The 20,193-nt window shown below is 40.2% G+C and overlaps 1 protein-coding gene across 1 annotated transcript in view; it reads left to right on the plus strand.

Annotated features, from left to right (window-relative positions):
* grin2bb (glutamate receptor, ionotropic, N-methyl D-aspartate 2B-b) overlaps window positions 1-20,193 on the plus strand; it is a gene marked incomplete at its 3' end in the record, with an annotated part of 120,945 nt that overhangs the window by 90,644 nt on the left and 10,108 nt on the right. Inside the window, exons 7-12 of the mRNA XM_080880876.1 lie at window positions 849-1,020; window positions 5,676-5,829; window positions 7,746-7,871; window positions 9,615-9,844; window positions 11,180-11,340; window positions 12,527-12,714. Coding sequence (XP_080737002.1) covers window positions 849-1,020; window positions 5,676-5,829; window positions 7,746-7,871; window positions 9,615-9,844; window positions 11,180-11,340; window positions 12,527-12,714 — 1,031 coding nt within the window. The remainder of the gene's footprint in view (window positions 1-848; window positions 1,021-5,675; window positions 5,830-7,745; window positions 7,872-9,614; window positions 9,845-11,179; window positions 11,341-12,526; window positions 12,715-20,193) is intronic.

Genomic DNA, 20,193 nt, shown 5'->3' on the forward strand with positions numbered 1-20,193 from the left:
TCATCAACTGCCGTCTCCCTCATGGTGGACTAGCTTTTCATGAGTTTCTTACTCCTTTCATATCGGGGTGGAGTGTATAAAGGAAGACAAATTTATTGACTGTATACAAAATCCAAAAGACTAAACAAGGTCTACATAACACGACTACCAAAGAGCATGATAAAGTACAGGCTGCATTACGGAGAAAGAAGACAAACAATCTGATGAGACCAAAGAAAAAAAAGACTATTCATGCATCCTGTACTGATTGGGACCAACAAACAAAAGAGGAATGAGACACAGGTGAAAGCAATCAGGATAATCAGGAAGCTCTCTCTGTAAAAAGTCTTCTCAAGTCAGCCATCCTGAATGAGAATGTGTATGGGCACCATCTTTTGGTTGCGTCCAGGAAGGATTTTTACTGTTGTTACAACTGCTTCTGATTCTTTCATTAATTGTTTGATCTAAAAAAGGTCATAAAATATGGTAAAAATTTTAATTTCCCAGAGTTAAATCAAATCCTTGTTTCGAATCACAGCCAGAATACTTTATTAATCACTGAGGAAATTATTGTCCATCCAACAGTGCAAAATCAGAAAAAGTCTGCTAAAAAAAAAAGCAAACAAACAACAATTTGCATTGTAAAAGCAAACTTAAAAAGTATGTAAGTAAAAAAAAAGATCCACATTAAAAGTGTTTATATCTGAACCTAGTATTTCCAGGTGTGGTAATCAGTGCCAAACCTTGGGGATGTCTTCTTTCTTTTGCATTTGCTGGTTTTATGTACTCAGACCAAACAAAACTTTGATCTCGAGTTCGTGAAACCTTTTATCCTGCTCTCTGATTTGCATTTATTCCTCTTTGTCCAGCAATCAAACAGGTGATTCAGGGATTTACATCAAGCGCTGCTGCAAAGGTTTCTGTATCGACATCCTGAAGAAAATCGCCAAGACGGTCAAGTTTACTTATGACCTCTACCTGGTCACCAACGGCAAACACGGCAAAAAGGTTAATGGGACTTGGAACGGCATGGTTGGAGAGGTGAGAATATTTTCTTTTACTCTTCCAGATTCCATGTTAGTTTTTTTTTATCTTTTTAAAATAAATTACTGCCTTAGATACTGTTGCACTGCAGTAGGCAGATGTAGATATAAATGCAGTGTATTGTTGTTCAGAAAACTGATCAATGGTGTTCTAAGTTCATCCCAACACTGGGAAAAAAAGAAAGCATCAGCTTGAAAATACCCTCCGGGACAGTTTGGTCAATTTCATTCAGATCTGCTGGCAAATCAGCTCACTGTGGATTTCATAGCTGGCCGAATGCTGGAGAAAAGCACTGGAGACGTCGCCATACAACCATTATTGAACCATTAGAGAGACACAATGATAGTTTATACTCAAAATCTAAGTATTTTTAATTTCTTTCTCTGATTTCCATCATAACGATTGGACTTACAGTATAACTGCAGTGCTTTATATTTGTATAGCTCATCATTGGTAGCAGTGTGTTGCTGATGGTGGTGGCTACCATCTATTGTATTATTTGCATTCATTCATTCATTCATTTAGTCAACATGAATGAGGTATGACAGAAAAAGGTGCACCATAAATAGACAGATTCTGATGCAGACATTGCTTCCTTGCACAATAGCGGCCGATTGTTTGATTGTGTTATTGCGATTAAGAAAGCAAATGCACATCTTTCTTCATCTTAGTAAGAGATTTGATTGACAACTATTTTGATTATGAAATGGTTGTGATCTGAGAGCCACGTGATGTCCATTCCACGTGCACAGACTCTTAATACTTGATGATTTTTTTCAATGTATATCTCTGTGTAAGTTTGTGTTATTTCATGGCAAACTTGCATGCCGGTTGTTGTCTGTCAGTCCTCAGTCGCACAGGCTAACAACTCCCTGGAAACCTCAGGTCGCTAGGGCAAAAAGTGGAAGTTGCTAACTAAGACCAGGTGAAGAGGTGTGCTGCACCAAAACCTCCTGCGGTCGCTAGAAAATTGCTTCATCTTCTAGTTTACAAAGAAGATGCTGGGTTTTCTGGAACAACACGTTCTCATCCCAAAGCGTAACATTTTACGCTAGGTGACAAATCGTCAACATATTACGTTTTCAGGCACCCAACACCTTCCTACATGACGACATCGGAAAACTGAGGACCTGTGAGAACCGTTTGGACTCAATCTACACATGTTTGCTCTTCTCCTTAAAATCGCTTGCGGACACACTATTTAACGTCATCAAAGTGGTGGTTAAGGTTAGGAATAAGGTTATGGTTAGGGCTAGGGAGAAGGTTAGGTTTAGGGCTGGAATACAGGGCTGGAACGACAATTTGACAAATGATCAGGAAATAAACATTTTTCTTTACAACCTGTGATTGCCAGAGTCACTGACTGGTATCTCGGCCTGTGTTACTGGATCCTTAGTTAGCTCACTGAGATACGTTATTGCAACTAGAGCAAGACATCATAAGCTGAGGTTGCATTGCTTTTCATGAGTCTATTACTTTTTCCTTTCATGGTTGGAGTGTATAAAAGAGGACTTGAAGTGGATGCTTCAAGAACAACATGCAAGCCATTCATTGACTGCTTATAACACCCCCCCCCCCCCCCCCCCCCCAAAGAAAAACAAAACAAAACAAAAAGACAAACCAAAACAAAAACCCCCCATAAAAGTCAACATAACAGGAATCTAAAAGAGTATTGAGATCACAGAAACACACAGCAATCAGAAAAAGAACAAAGACGAAAAATATCACGAGACGAAAGAAGCAGACAGGAGTAGTTATACACTCAAACAAAAAGTCAAGACTAGTTATACACCCTGAGCTGATTGGGAACAAGAAACAAAAGAAGAATGAGAGACAAGTGTGAGCAATCAGGATCATCAGATAACAAAAGTAATATATATATATGAAGGAAAACTGACCTTAAAGGCAAAACAGGAAATAAAAGAAACACACAAGCATAACTAAGCATGGAACAGGCACAGAAAACAGTGAAGGAGCTACAACTTATAAAAATCACAAATCTAAACCAAAACATTGGATTGCAAACCTGAAACTCATCACTAGACTAAACATAAAGGTAGAATAAGGACTCAAAATCACATGAACTATGACTCACACCTGTACAGTGTCACTAAAGCAGAAACCCAAAGATCGCTAAGAAACAGTAAGACCAGCACATTTTATATGTGAGTGTTTTGTTCAGTTCATTTTGTTGTAGATAGTGAAATAATTTTTGAAACAGCTCTTCTACAGAAACATCTCTTTGCTAGAAGGCCCTAAAAAGGCAGCCAGGTGACCGTAATTCTTTTCATTTTATAAATATTTATTAGTCACTTATTAGCCAGTGTTGTAACATTTGGTGAGAGCTGATATCCAAAAAGAGTAACAGAATTAAGTGGAAGGCGAGCATTTAACGTCTGTTAATTAACAGACATTTTTCTTGACAGATGTTTGACTTGTCACAGTAGGAAAACGACAGGTGTATTAATGATGGCTGCATTACACTGGCACATTACACGTACAGGGTATGAGATTATAGCAATTATGTGATAGGTTTAATGAAAGCTAAGCTGTGTGACATGGATTGAACCTTACCGTTGAGTGAGACATCAAATTTAATGCATTTAGACTGCATCATGATAAAACTGCTGCAATTTCTCTGCTATTTCTTTCCACACTGTGTCATTCCTGGTGTGGTCATGATAACAGCTGGAGGACACATCAGGAAATAACTGCCAGAGCTCGGCTACAGAAAACCTGCTCTGAACATTTTACCTCCATCGGTTTCATAATGCTGCCATTATCGTGATGTTATCTATATTGTTTATTGCTCCTTTTGTGGTTGGGTCATAGATTTATGTATGTTATGTATAGCAGCGTGTTAATTTCAAAGTTTTCTCCCAGGCTGTCTTTGGTCTGCGAGTCTGCCTTTGGGACTGTGGACCCAATTTGAATGTATTTAGTATGCTTTATGTTTATTTATTCAACATATTTTCATTATTTTCTAATTCTCCCCAGATTTTTAATGATTTGTTTGAAAATATCATTAGAGTACACAGACTTTCAGATTTTAAGCATTTTAAAATCAATTAAGCAATCAAGTGCCTAAAGTATGAAATCAAATACAGATACTGCTACAGTCAGTAAGTGTTATGCTTTAGTTTAATTATTGGTTATTTTTATAGTGAGTTTTATTTCGCTCTAACTGTATATGACGCAGACAGAAAATCCTGTCTGCACACACAAAAAAACAAGCAATGATTCAGTGAACAATGACCAGACTTTCCAAAATTTCCAGTTTTATTATTTTAACTGTCTGCAAGTATCGAGGCCATGTCAAAAATGTAGTTCTTTGAACGGCCTTTGATGTATAACCTATAAATAAGAGAGACATTACTTTGCCCGAAATCCTGGTCCAGCAAATGCTGGTGATTTTTGAACAGTGTTAGCATATGGTGCTAACTCTGTTTGGATTGTGATCAGTGATTTCTTATAAACCAGAAGTTTGATCATCGCCTATTTGTAATGTTACTAAAACACAGTACGCAAAGAACTGCAACAGTTTGACATCTTTGAGTTAATCATAGATAATAAACTTTTTCCATGTTAATTTAGAAGTTTTGGAATTTTTGACGTTAAAAAGAGGAAAAAAACAAAACAAACCCTTTCAGCTTGGTTTTCGCACACTGCGTCATCTCTCTGTTGGTTTCTCACTGCTTCAGCACTTGTTCCCTATAGCTTGGCCTTGGGTGGGGAGAGGGGTGGCGGAGGCTGTGATCAACTCCACAAAAACTCAAGAGGACGCTATGATGGTCCTAATCAGAGATGGGGAAAGAAAAATGCATGTAGAGAAAGGCGGAGTGATTGGGCAAGAGAGGCAGAGAGGGAGAAAGCAGCCTCAAGGAAAGACCCATTTCTCTCCTGCACATTGCACATCCACCACAATGCAGCCTTCACAAATGAACGCGATGTCAGACCTAACTTATCATGACATCGAGCGAATTATTTCATTATTACGATGGGAACATTGATTAGTGAAGATGTGCAGTGTAGTGTAAACTAAGTAAATCTCCAGACCAGTTACCATAGATTGTGGTGTATATTTGCTGCTGTTGTACGTTGGCATAGAGGCAGTGCTATTCAAATGTGCAATGCACCCATGCACAAATTCATTAGTACACATCCTTAAATGCTTAAGCAAGCAGCTAATGATTTAATTTGAATGGGGGAAATAGGACAACAGATGCAGAAAACAGAACAGAACGAGAGAGCAAGAAGAGAGCGGGCCACTATGAAGAAGTGTGACAAACAGAGGGAACAAGCAGCATGCAGGATTCCTGTTCACTCTGGCGTACATACATCCCTTTTTAACAGTCTTTTGTGCTCCTTTTTTATTCATGGCCTGAGGCTCCAGAAACTTTGGACTAAATATACCTGTACACACTTAGAGGGAGGCTGGGCTGGTGGGGAGTTCAGCTCTGACCCAGTGTGGAAATGATCTCCTTTTCCTCCTGATTTCAATCTTTGGGAAAAGCCTGTTGGTCTCTTAGCAAACATGGTGGATAGTTTAAAAATGATAGCACTGATTTACCATACCCCTTAAAGACCTGGGAATATTCAGCACTGAGCTTCTATGTTCCCCTCCTGTCCGTGTCTGCCTGTTTGTTCCTCAGGTAGTGGATAAGAACGCCCACATGGCGGTGGGTTCGCTCACCATCAACGAGGAGAGGTCAGAGGTCATCGACTTCTCTGTGCCCTTCATTGAGACGGGCATCAGTGTCATGGTCTCCCGTAGCAATGGGACCGTCTCCCCGTCGGCCTTTCTAGGTAAGTAAAAACACACCTGATGGTCCTGGCAGATGTACAGCACAATCAAGAACAATCAGATGCGCACACACGCTCGTATCGCATAATAAATGCAGAATCACAGACAGAGATGACACTAGGTGAGTACATTGCTTGTTTATGGTGAACAACCTGTTCTGGCAGCAATAAAACTAACAACTTTAACAACACAGAGACATAAAAAGCAACAGGGAGCAAGATATCAGTCAAAATCACTTGAAAAAGGTATGGCTGCAGTGATGAGTATTGAAAAAAGTTTCAAGAATCATTTTTATTGTTGGCATTCAATGCAGGTTTACAGAGAAATGATAAATTTATGGCCTTGAAAACAGCAGCTGACAAAAAAATCTCACAACAAGGTCCACGGAGAGGTTATTCTGAAAGTTTAATGGAATAGCAGATGTTCAACATTTTTAGGAATTTTCTTTCTTAATAATTGAAGAAGGAACTTAAAGTTCTGTCCTTTTTCCTTTGTGCCAGAGAATCTCATTTCATGTTGCACACGGGGGCAGGCGTTTTTCACACATTTATCAGGACACTCTTTCTGTTGTTCTAAAGCTCATTGGGATGTTTTAAAGTGAAAAAGGAGTAGGCAGAAACTACAATCATCTTGTTTTGTCAGCTAATTTTTCATGATTTGACAAATGCAGTGTGTTTCCAGTGCATGTTTCCGTCAAAGTAAAAGGTCCTCTGTCCTTTATTAGTTTAGCTATTTATAATATTTAAAGCGCTAGCAGTAAAAATATAATAAGCCTGTTACAAAAACACGTTTCTTTCTTCTTTCATTTCTTAAGTTGAATCTACAAAAAAACAGGTATTAAATATTTTTGCACCAACAAGGTGATTCCCAAAGAGCTATTACTTAAAAACTTCAAAAAATATTTGAGGAAACTGCACAAGTGGAGGACAAAATCCATTATTAAGCAAAGGACACACAAGAACTGGACTGAAAATCAGTGACAATAGGTCTGATGGAGTGGCCCTGTCATGGTTTGGGGATGCGTTTCGGCAAAGTGTTGTTGGGGATCTTGTCAAAATTCATTAGAATTATAAACATCCATCAAAGTTTGATCCACCGTGTAACACCATCTGGTAAGTGTCTGATGGGCAAATTAATTAAGTAATAATTACGTTTTCAGCATCACAATGATCCCAAAACACTTAAAGAACTATTCCTATAGAAAGAAATGACAAAAATGCTGCCTAAGAGAGTTGACGTACCAAACATCGACTCTCAAGCTCATTACAATTGTACAAACTCTTTTTTCCTTATATACTTACATGTTGTATTTCCATATATGTTTACACACATTTCAATAAAGAAAATGTCCCATTTTCTAAGCAAAACATAATGAAATGAGGGGTTGTTAAGACTTTAAACAGTACTATAAATATGCTGATTTGTTATTGTTTAAAAAGTGATGTAATGTAAAGAATGAAAGGAAAAGAGTTGGACCTCATGAAAGTGCTTAGAAAAATGAAACTGCAAAATACTATAGAGCTGAAAATTGGACAAATTTAACTGACTGTGAACTGCTCAGGAAGAGCTGTCTGGTGAACCTTTGGTGGGGATTGTTTTGTCAGCTACAACACTGTGGTGTTTGTCACAGACCATAATATACGATACAAACTACAAAGCAATTGGAAAACGTGCCTCCTTCTCAGTGTTTCTCTTCAGAGGTGCTTGTTAGTGTTCACAGAAACTCAGACAAAATCCATAAATGTGACAAGCACAAAGCACATAGCGTCTGAATACAAATAGGCATGTTGATACCCGAGGGGTGGTGGTGGGGAGGAGGGGGTGGGGGGTTATATTATAATTTACTTTCATTTGCTTTAATGAACTTCCTTTCTCTGTCTTCTCACAACCTCCCTCCCTGTTTCCCTCTCTCTTTCAGAGCCCTTCAGTGCCGACGTCTGGGTGATGATGTTTGTGATGCTGCTGATCGTGTCGGCAGTGGCTGTGTTTGTGTTTGAGTACTTTAGCCCGGTGGGTTACAATCGCTGTCTGGCAGACGGACGAGGTGAGAGGACACACACGTCCATTAACACACAAACCCAGACCCACTCGATTCCTGCTGCTAAAAGGTAACAATGAGGTACATTTTTAGGCAATCTGATGTGCTCTAATGCAGTCTTAGCCAGCAGGCTTTGTTAACTTGAATGCAGCATTCAAACTGAGCCCTCCAGGTGCTAAATTACTTTGACAATCCCGTCTGAATGAGTTCAACTGGAGCTCTGGGACTTCCTACTTGATGTCTTGAGTGCTTATCTGCATCTATAGTCACTTAAGCTCTTTCACTAATGAAAAGGATCATTGGCAAGAACCAGATAGCTGATCTTAAGTATTCTTAGCATCGCTGCGCAAAAACAAAGACTCCTCTGTTCCTGCATTACAAAATCGTTTCTGTTCTCAAATAGTACAGCAGCATTACACCGCCACATCTACGGTTGTAAAACTGCTGAATACAGTTAACAAGATCTGGTACCTTACACTGAAAATGTATGTCAGGTCTAATGATGTCTGACAGTATCAAACAACACTACCCTGTTGAATCAAATGCAGTCTCAGCACTCCATTCATATCAACTTGCCTATCAAAATCAATGGCTCAGATTCATTCTGGGTTTCCTTTTTTTCCCTCTAGCTTTTATATGCTCGCTCTGTTTGACTCTGAGGATTGTATTAGGTTGCCATAATAGCAACCTCTCAAGATAAAATCAGAGAAGTGTTATATTGCTGCTTACAGCCTTTTTTTTCTTTCAAGGACCGAAGGGAATAAAATAGTTTGGAGTAATGTTTCCTACAGTGCTGTTTTCTGAATGTCTTATGGGTTGTGTCACTTAATCGCTGGGTTGTGTAAGGCTGTTGTCCTGTACTGCTGCTGCAGCTGTAGCATATGTAATTGCAGCCTGCTGTGCGCCCATCTCCCCCCCACCTCCCTTCGTCCCTCTCCTCATTTCTGTGGTAGGTAGTGTATCCTTCCTGCCACCTTGTCATACTCCCGTAGAGGTAGGTGGAGCAGAGTTAGTAGTGTGTAACAGTGGGTTGTCATTGCCATGTCTGGAAGAACAGATGTTGACTGTAGAGCACATCCTGCGATCACTGACAAACTAAAGGATGGGGCTAAATCTATGCCGTGTTCCTCCCATCCATCAAATGAGTCCTTCAATGAGTAAATGCAGATAAAGCAAGGTAATACCTGTGATCTGTGAAACTGATCCCTTTTTCAAATCAAATCAAATCACTTTTATTGTCACATCACATGTGCAGGCACACTGGCACAGCACATGCGAGTGAAATTCTTGTGTGCGAGCCCCACAAGCAACAGAGATGTGCAAACACAACAACACAAACGAGCAAAATACAAGAATGGCCAACCTGAAACTAATAAATATATGTACAATATATAATAGTGTATGCATTTCTGGATGTGTATACTAAATATTTTCCTGTGTGTGTGTGTGTGTGTGTGTGTGTGTGTGTGTGTGTGTGTGTGTGTGTGTGTGTGTGTATACACATTTTTACAAATTAAATAGTAAAAAAATAAAAAATAATAATAATAATAATAATAAAATATATAAAATATACAGAGTTGAATATGTGCAAAACAAGTGGCATTTATATACAGTGTGGAGTGCATAATGTTGAAGTTCCAGTAGTGAAGCTGAGGTGTCTATGACGTGTTCAGCAGTCTGATGGCTTCTCCCATTTTGCTTTGCATCCTCCTCCTCCTCCCCCTCCTCTCCTGTCATTCTGTCTCCCAGAGCCCGGCGGCCCCTCCTTCACCATCGGTAAGGCCATCTGGCTGCTTTGGGGTCTGGTTTTCAACAACTCTGTCCCTGTGCAGAATCCCAAAGGCACCACCAGTAAGATCATGGTGTCAGTGTGGGCCTTCTTTGCTGTCATCTTCCTGGCATCCTACACTGCCAACCTGGCTGCCTTCATGATCCAGGAGGAGTACGTTGACCAGGTGTCAGGCCTGTCAGACAAAAAGGTGTGAATTTAAGGCAATGTGATAGTTTGTGGGGTGAAGGAGCACATGGGTGTGAACACATGTGAGAGTGGGCTACTTAATTTGGAGTGAAACTAGTGTCTGTTTTATTATTTTTTTATTAATTTACTTTTTCTATTTAGAATGAATATTCAAGATACTAGCCCCATGTTTGCCTACTGGTGGTGGTCAGAAGGCCCGGTGGCGCCTGTGTCCGGCAGCCTCGCCTCTGTCAGTGCGCCCCAGGGCAGCTGTGGCTACAATGTAGCTTGCCATCGCCAGTGTGTGAATGTGTGTGTGAATGGGTGAATGACTGAATGTAGTGTAAAGCGCTTTGGGGTCCTTAGGACTAGAAAAGCGCTATACAAATGCAGGCCATTTACCATTTACCATTCAATTCAGTTTTATTTATATAGCAGCAAATCACAACAACAGCCACCTAAAGGTGCTTTATTTTGTAAGTTAAGGAGCCTGTATTACTGCAGACAGCAGCCTGCTTTGAGCAAGCACACAGTGGGAAGGAAAAACTCACTTTTAACTGCAAGAAGCCTTCGACAAAACCAGGCTCAGGGAGGAACAGCCATCTGCTGTGACCGGTGGGGGGTGAGGGGAGGAAGATGAGACCAAAACCCCCCCAAAATATTATGGATGAGTGTTTCGATTCAGTGCTTTGAACTTATTTGATCTCTCTGCTAACTTGCTACTGTAGCTAGTTTTGATGCAGGTGCAACATGTGGTTTTTCAGAATGGGGCCGTTAGCTTATTGTAACTGGTAGTTTAATGTAATAGCTCAGTCACAGAGTAAAAATAGATAGAACCTCCTTACAACAAATAAAAAAAATGCTTGCCTGGCGGTTGCATTTAAATTTTTATTTTTCCTCTGTCCAGAGGTCGAGGGTGTTACACTCTCAACATCTTTCCACACTTGATTGCAAAACGATTGCACAGATTGCTTCTCATAAGGGGACACAACCCTGTATGGATGGATGGATGAGACTGATGTGCATTTTGAATTTGTCATTTAATCTAGAAAAATTAAAAAATTAACGATTGCATCAAGTAATTAAATAAGAAATAAAACTAAGAAACTAAAACTGCTGTTTTGATCTTTTCAGCATTTTTATGCTTGTAACATAAATTGCAGATCTTTATTCTGAACTTGATCTGATGAGTCATACATATTTGTCTAAACATGTCCAAGGATTCTTCACATCTCTAAACAGTTAGTTGATTTTAAGCTTGCTAAAGTCCTGCTTAACAGTGCATTAAAAGGATATTTGATGCAGCTCACTGCTCTTTTCTCTGTGTGTTTTCTTTTCCCGAAACCCCCCACCGCAGTTCCAGAAGCCTAACGAATTCTCACCGCCGTTCCGGTTCGGCACGGTGCCCAATGGGAGCACAGAACGCAACATCCGCAACAACTACCGGGACATGCATGCCTACATGACGAGCTTCCACCAGAAGAATGTAGACGAAGCCCTGTACAGTCTGAAGACTGGGTGAGGAGCAGAGAGATAGCGGGCCTGATGTGGGACGCTAGGAGGGAGTTGAAAAGATTTCAGGAGGGAGAAGAGAGACTGTGTTATGGAGCCGTAAGGTCCTGTACTGATGCAATACACAGAAAAGATGATGAAGGAAAAAGGAGAGGGAGACAGAGGAAAAGAGAGCATTCTGGGTAATGTGGGTGGGCAGCGTATCTGCCTGCCACTGGCACCCAGAATAGCAGCGTAGCATGCGTTTGCTCTGAAAGCTAGGTAACATCTTTACTTCCTCTTCACTCTTTCTCTCTCCCTGTCTTCAAACGCTTTCACCCACCACGGCTGAAGAAAACAGAACAGGGACGAACCTGTGATGAAGGGCACAGAGGTCCTGGAGCCCTGAGGGGCCCTTGGTGGAGATTTGTCACGTCATTGTATCTGTTAACCCAGGGTTAATATGGATAGAACACAATGCAGAGGTTTTACAGGAAACATGGCAGTTCACCACCCCAGACCCTGAAACACTTTGGTCTCATGGTCAGTTTAGTTACTGAGCTTGAAGATTCGTTCTCAACACTGGAAACAAAAGTGATATATTTTACTTCTTCACATCTGAATGGAATTGGTCATTTAAACAGCGAGGTTTATATTTGAACTCTATGACCGGTGTTTAGGTGTTATCTATCACATGATGACACCTAAACAATTTCCATGACAAGAGAACAACCTAAAATAGATTCCTTTCCTCATTACAGAAGAGTTAATGGCCTAAATTTCTCACAGTCTTGCCTTGTAGCACTTTATATGAGAGAAACTCAATTTCCTTGTAAATTTTCTCAGTGTTTTGCAATTTCTTATTAACTGTTACCTGAAAAAAAGAGAATTAATACCAATTAATCATAAACAAGCATAGCTTGGAGTTTGCAGTCAGTGCAGTGGATACCAGGTCAGGTCAACATGCAAAAATGTGCAGAGACAAACATATCATTAAAAATGACTTACCCGCCTTTTTTCTTTACTGCCTAATCACACCGTACTTTACAGGGAACCTCTCAGACCATTCAATGACACAGATGATTGTGATTCAGTGTCTTAAAATCTCCATTTGACATAATGAATCGGTGATTTGAACATTGTCACTATTTGTGGTGAAGGTGGCTTCACAGCTTTGACTTCCAGCTCATTTTTCTTCTGTCATCCTTCACAGCAAATTGGATGCCTTCATCTATGACGCTGCAGTGCTAAACTACATGGCTGGCAGAGATGAGGGGTGTAAGCTGGTCACCATCGGGAGCGGCAAAGTGTTTGCCTCCACCGGATACGGCATCGCCATCCAGAAAGACTCAGGGTGGAAACGGGCCGTGGATCTGGCTATTCTGATGCTATTTGGAGATGGTAAGGAGTGAAATGATGCAATACAGGAAATTAATAAATATTCTAGTGTCTCGTATCTCATATAACAATTATACAAGTTATGCAAGTCATCACAGTCTTAAAAGATTAGATAATTGTCATGTAAATTTAGTTTTTTAAAGATAATGATGTGTTTTTAGTGTCATAACTGCAGTGACTATTGCCTACTGCAGAGAGGGCTTGGGCAAGTAATGTTGTGATAGTGATATTACAGGCAAATTAAATAGACCATTACTTTTAAGAAACTTCTGCTGCAGCCTTAATTTGTACAATAATCATTCAGGTTGAAAATAACAAAGTGAAGTCATGCTCTCATTGGGGTAGTAAAACTGGAGTCATGGAAGGAGCAGTGACTCAGAAGGTGGCCGGTGCTCGCTATGGTGACAACCCAAGAGCCTGCTGATGAAACCCAGCAGTCAGCGAGGCTGTCGAGCTGCAGGATGAGGCCTCCAGAGCCAGGTTGGCTCATCGCAGGCCTTAATCAACAGCGCGGTACCAGCAGGCCTGAAAGGCTGCAGCTGCTGTGGCTGTAGAAATGAAAGTTTCAACGGGGGATGGTTTGGTTATTTGGTAGCTCGGGAGGTGTTTTTGCAAAAGCCCGCTTTGGCAAAGAAATTAAATATTGACCTTAACTGAACATTGCTAGGAGTAAAGCTGGACAAAGGTGGTCTTGAAATGCTGAACCCTGTAGATGTTGTTCGATTGTTGTGATCGTCTTATGTCTCCACATTGATTTCAGGAACAGGGCCTACGGAACGGCAGAGTGATTAGGTGGAAAAACCAAATTCAGCTCGAACACCTTAAATATATTTGATTTGTTCAGGCTCGGTCTGGAGCACATCAGTAAGGATGGTCCTATACATATATCAGTGACATGATTTGAATGTTTGTCTGCAGCAGTAATATATCGAAGGGGGTTTGATACGGCCATTAAAAATTCTATATTTCGATTTTGACTCTGTTTTGAGTCAAAATAAAAATATAGTAACTTTGCTTAAGTCAAAGTTTTCTTTTTACCTTTGTAATATTGAACACCCATAGATCATCCACTGTCTAAAATAAGCAGTTTTAGCACCTCTTCTCACTTTAAGCCTCCTTTACTATGATCGACTGCTCCTCGTGAACACAAGGTATGGACAGCAGGTGGGTGTGTTCATCTCAGGTGGGTATGGTTACCAGGTAGGTATCGTCTGGTGGGTATAGCCATCTTAAACAGAAAAATAGGAACAGGGATGTTTACTGTCATTCACAAAAATCCAAAATTAGAAAAAAAACTGGCCATATTTTATCACACACACACACATACACACACACACACACACAGATATATGTATAAATACATATATGTATTTATGTGTGTGTGTGTGTGTGTGTGTGTGTGTGTGTGTGAGTGTGTGTGTGTGTGTGTGTGTGTCAGAAAAGAATAATAGGTCCACTTGAAAGTAAAGTCCTTCCCATTTTTTGACTGATGTACAGTTTAATAGATACAGACATATAAAAACTTTAAAGCTCAGTCTACAATGAAAAGTACATACATTTTTAAAACCTTCACCACCTCCACTGGGTGATACGTGATATGTGCAGGGAGTTCTGGGGCTGAGTGCTTATAACCAGCACATTTATCTTTCTTTAAATTGGTGCTGCAGCTTCATCATATATTATGGTGGCACCATTACATCAATATGGTGTTATTTCAATATAAAGGAGGCAGAGTCCTGAATACAGGACTCAAAGGAGAGGAACTAGAAAATAATGGTGTTGACACCGTCTGTGAAATGTGATACTGTATGCATCACAGAGCAATGCTCTCAGTTTGCCGGTTCTGTTTTGTTTTAAGCTCCAGCTCCGTGTGTTTTGGGTGGTGACTGAAAGAAAGCAGCAGGATGTTTGATGTCATTCTAAAAGAGTGATGATGATGAGAGCACTGATCCACGAGAGGCTTAGTATTGAGCTGCCACCCTCTACATGATCAGAGTATTGGGCTAGCAAACAAGGTTTGGGTACACAGTGATGGTGCAAACTTTGCAACTCCTTTTGGACGAGGGTTGGCTACAAACTGCTGGCAGAGGTTCGTGCAGTGAGATAGGTGACAAATGAAACTATAGTGAACCTAGAATGAATTCAGCTCATCTCTATCACAGTCCCGTACCATGCATCTGATTGGCAACAGTTTCAGTTTTCAGCATGACAATGATCCCAAACGCTCAGCCAGTGCAGTAAAATAGAACCTGAATAATAATGGATTGGATTTATATAGCGCTTTTCAAGGCACCCAAAGTGCTTTACAATGCCACTATTCATTCACTCTCACATTCACACACTGGTGGAGGCAAACTATGGTTGTAGCCACAGCTGCCCTGGGGCAGACTGACAGAAGCGAGGCTGCCATATCACGCCATCGGCCCCTCTGGCCATCACCAGTAGTGTCTTGCCCAAGGACACAACGACCAGGACAGAGAGCGCGGGGATCGAACCGGCGACCTTCCGGTTACAGATACGCCTCCCAACCCCCTGAGCCACGGTCGCCCCATGTTACACTTTCTATTCAACACTGAGTGTTTTGAATAGAAAAACACTCAGCATGACTCACCTATCAGTCATGGATTGTCTGTCCAGAGCCTTGACGGCAACACTGTTGAAGCAGTTTAGGATCATTTTGACTGAGAAGAGAACAAAAGGCAGCCAACATCCAAAGAAGAGCTTTGAATGTCTTTCAAGAAGCCTTCAAAAACATTTACTCAAGACTACTTAAAGAAACTACCAGAAAGCTTGTTCACAGAAGTTCACGATGTGTTGAAGAATAAAGGTGGTCATACCAAAAATTTACTTTTAAGTTTGTTAAAACTGTACAAATTCTGTTTTACTTATTATCTTTTCATCTGTGATGGCATGTTTCAGTAAACTTATTCCTCATTTTCCAAGCAAAATTTTAAAAAATGAGGGGTGGCTCAAGACTTTTGCACAGTACCCTACTGTACTAAAAAAATAATAGTGAAACTACCGCCTTGGTCTACTACCGTTACATTTTGTACCTCAGGAAATAAAAGACACAACTGTTCCTGATGTGAATCTTTGCCTTCAGAGAATACACCTTCTCCACTTCGACTGATAGCATGTCCTCCACACTGCTCACCTCACTACCTGCCAGATCTTATACTCTACAGCACGCTGACACACACTCATACATACACAGACGTGGCCTTCCAGGTGCTATCACTTTCCATTGTGTCGTGCGAGATGGATAAAGAGGTCAGTACGGAGAGAACATTCACCTTGGATCAGATCGTTCGGAGTCAGATTGATCCAGACGTCGACACACACTGTTGGGAACTTCCCGAGTGGCGTACATTAAAGTGCTGGCTTGTGAAAGGAGGTGATTGTGACATGTAGCTGTGTGGATGCTTGAGTGTTGTGACACATCTCCACGAATTTATCCAAATGGAAGTAAAATCTTGCCGTGTACACGAGGCCAGCACATCAAGCATTACCTCTCATTACCTCTTGCAGATTGTTTGGCTGTCAACACACATACAGGTTAAGAGATCAGACTCATCGATGTTTGCTCATTTCCGTTGCTTCCTGTTTGAGTCAAGTTGTATGCAGAGGGGAAGGGGTCAGTAGCGGCTTTGCAACAGGAAATAGTGGAACTGCATACAGAATAGCCAGGAATGATGCAAGATCAGGAGGAACAGGTAAAGGTGGAGGAGAGGGGTGGGGTGGGAACAATGAAAAATAAGAATAAGCAGAGTAATAGGAGAAGAATTTTAATCATAGATATTTCTTTCACATGATAAATTCTGCTCATTAATCTAATATATCATCAATTTGGTTCACATTCTACAAAAAAAGCGCAAGCTATGCAGATTTAATAGCAGTAAGTATTCAGTTTGGAGAGCTGTTGCAAACTGTTTAGATGAATCAGTCATGCTGGAGCTAAACATCTGTTTGGAAATTTAAAGGGAATCAATGAATTCCCATTTGTGCTTTGTAGTCACAAGTCAGTCTAAAAAGTAGGTTATTCTATCAAATATTTCTCAGGCAATCTCCCACCACTTTGATCATTTAAATTTCCTTTTTGAGGCCATTTATTTCCCAAATCTTTCTGCCCTAATGTGACGTGATGCTCATTCTATTGTTTCAGCTCTGTTGATGTGACAAAAGTAGTTCTTTAATCACCAAAAAAATCACCTTGCAACGGATTGCATTTCCCCAAGTTGAAAGGTTATACTCCTTGTTTTAGTCCATCCAATGACTATCTGTGTGTTACTCATCAGCATGAAAAAACTGTCAGCCCCCCACTTTAATACTACCACATAACACAGTGCTCTGTATCCCTCACTGAGGCTCATTTTGGTCTTAATGTACCAACCTACTGTTTGTCCCAGCAAGTCTAATACTTTTGTTTTATCAATGGAGTCTCAAACACGTGCACAGCTTTGCCGTCTTCATTGGCACTGTGTCTCTTACTCTCACCTCGACATATGGACATAGATGACATGCATATTTTGTTTTTTTTAACATGCAGGGTTAATATTTTATCCTAAGCAACAATTTTTCCCTAAACCAAAGTAGTTTTTCGTCAATACACCCAAACAAAAATTAAATGAACACAAAAGTTGAAAAATGTAACTAAAAACAGAATGCATCGATTTGCAAATATTCTAAACCCATGTTTTATTCACAGTAAAATGCAGAAAACATGACATTTTGAAAGTGAGACATTTTTATTTCATAAAACAAATATTAGCTCATTTTGAATTTGGCAGTAAACGTTGGGTAACAAAAGGCTGGAAAATTAAGTGGTACTAAAAAGAAACAGCTGGAGGAACATTTTGTAACTAATTAGGTGAACTTTCAACAAGTCAGTAAAATGATTGGACCATCGAGCGGCAGATGGCCGCCCATCCCTGAGCTTCATTCTTCTGGAGGTTTCTTCCTGTTAAAAAGCATATTTCCTTTCTACTGTCACGCAAGTGATTACACATGGGCTACATGCAGTGTTGGGGAGTAACGGAATACATGTACCGCTGTTACGTATTTAAAATACAAAATATGAGTAACTGTATTCCGTTACAGTTACCGTTTAAAAAGGTGGTATTCAGAATACAGTTACAAAAAGGGGAGTGGAAAGGTTGGAGTTGTCATCGAGGAAAAACGGGAGCTGGAAGCATGTAAATATAATAATAACCACTTCAGCCAAGAAGAGTGCCTGACGAGCCCAGTTGTAAGTAAGCTATTAAGACTCGACTGTACACCGTGTTCGTGTTTTCCTCCGAAAACAATAAGTTCCGTTGGAGCAGTCTTTCAATGTCTCTCTCTGTCTCTCGCAAGAAAAGTTGACCCACACAACAAAGTAAAGCTATTTTTCGGCTACGAGCCGACAGGGACCCCGCCGTATTAGTCAGAGGTCCCTTTACTACAGCTCGGAGTCGCGGACCTTCAGTAATAGTAATAAATCACACAGCAATAGTACATTCACGTTGTTGTAAAAAGCACGATAATATATTAAGTAATCCAAAGTATTCAGAATACGTTACTGTCATTGAGTAACGTAACGGAATACGTTACAGAATACATTTTGGGGCATGTATTCTGTATTCTGTAATGGAATACATTTTAAAAGTAACCTTCCCAACACTGGCTACATGTGATTGTTAGGGTTTTCTCTGTATTATTGTAGGGTCTTTACCTTACAGCATAAAGTTGTATTGTTGTGATTTGGTGCCATATTAATAAAACTGAATTGAACTGAACTATAAAGAGAGCATGTTTGACAGGCAGAGTTTCTCAGAGGCAAAGATGGACAGAGATTCCCCAATCTGCAAACAAAACTGTGTCTGCAAGCTGTGGAACTTCATCCTAATTATAGAATATTGTTCTGCAATGTAAAATTGCAAAACTGAAGTTCTAATCATGTATATTACATAGTATCAGCAAAACATCCAGAGAATCTGGAGAAATCTCTGTGCGCAAGGGACAAGTCCATAAATCAAAACTGTTTGTAATCTTTGGCTGCTCGGGCAGGACTGCATGATTCTGTCATAGAAATCACTGCACGGACTCAGAAACACTTCCAGAAATCAGTGTCTGTGAGACGACTGCGTCATCTAAAAATGTATGTTGCAAAAACGTAGTCATATATGAAAATGATCCAGAAACACCGCCGTCTTCTTTTGACCTAACCTCTTTGAAAATGTAATAAGACTAAGTGGAAAATGTCAATTTTGAATTTAAGATTCTTTTCGTAAAACATGAATTCTGCATTCTCCAGACCAAAGAGAAGAGGCTCCATCTGGCTTGTAATCAGAGCTCAGTTCAAAAGCCTGAATCTGGTGTTAGAGCATTCTCATTCCCAACGTGTCACATACCGACGATTTGTAACGGCCCGAGGCATTGCATAGTAACGTGAAAGGTACCCTTCCACATCCTTTTGAGACGATCCGGATTCTCAATTGAATCTAACAGATTACCACTTGTGGCGGTAACACATCTCCGTTTCCAGAGCAGAGGCTCCAGCCCTCCATTCCAGGCCTAACTATAACCTTAATCCTTAACCAAAACCTTAACCCTATCAGATCGTGTTTTCCAAAGTGATTCCAAACAGCTCTCATGCCTCCGAGCGCATAACATACTGACGATTTGTCACATAGTGTTGGGATGTTATGTGTTGGGATGGGAACATGTTTGTTAGAGTCTAATGAACTGGAAAGGCACCATTGATGCTGAAAGGTATATATAGGTTTAATTAAGAGCAACATTATTATGCAGATAATAATGGACTCAACTCGTGATGTTGCTGCCATCAAATTCAAAATGACCTTATTTTGTTCTTACATTTTCTTTGTTTAAACATTTGATATGTTTTCCAAAGTGCAAAACACAAAACTCCTAAACGATCTACAATGTAATCTGCGTGTGTTGAAAATACCAGCAATAATTTAAAAAAATGTGCATATGATACAAGCGTAAATAATCCAGAACCACCGAGCACTGGTTTGAACAAAGTCACTGTGCTCTGCTGCTTCGTGATATTTTCTATGTAAACTCAGCAGTGGGTACACAATGTTTGTTCATACTTGTTTATCCATGTCTTTTTATTTATTTCGTTTTTACTATTTGCCTCATTAGGAAGAATAGTGGAGTCAAAAAGTTCTTATTGGACTTTATTGGTGTTAATTTGTTAGTATTGTTCACTGTAAATTGACAAACACTGCAATAAATGCACAGCAATCGTAATTGTGTGGGGAAAATCTGATATTGTGTCAACCACTTCTCCCTCGACCGCTCCAACCTCCTGATGCAGACTCTATTGTTCTATAAAACAGGGCCATTATCTCGCTGTATTTAATCATCAGGACACTAGTGTTGAAGGACTTGTGTGTACTTCTGTGACACCCATCAAATCTGGTAGAAAAGCAGAATTTGACCCCTCTGGATACAAACACAGTGCACACGACCACA

This window comes from Rhamphochromis sp. 'chilingali' (assembly GCF_963969265.1).
Source record: "Rhamphochromis sp. 'chilingali' genome assembly, chromosome: 4".
NCBI lineage: Eukaryota > Metazoa > Chordata > Actinopteri > Cichliformes > Cichlidae > Rhamphochromis > Rhamphochromis sp. 'chilingali'.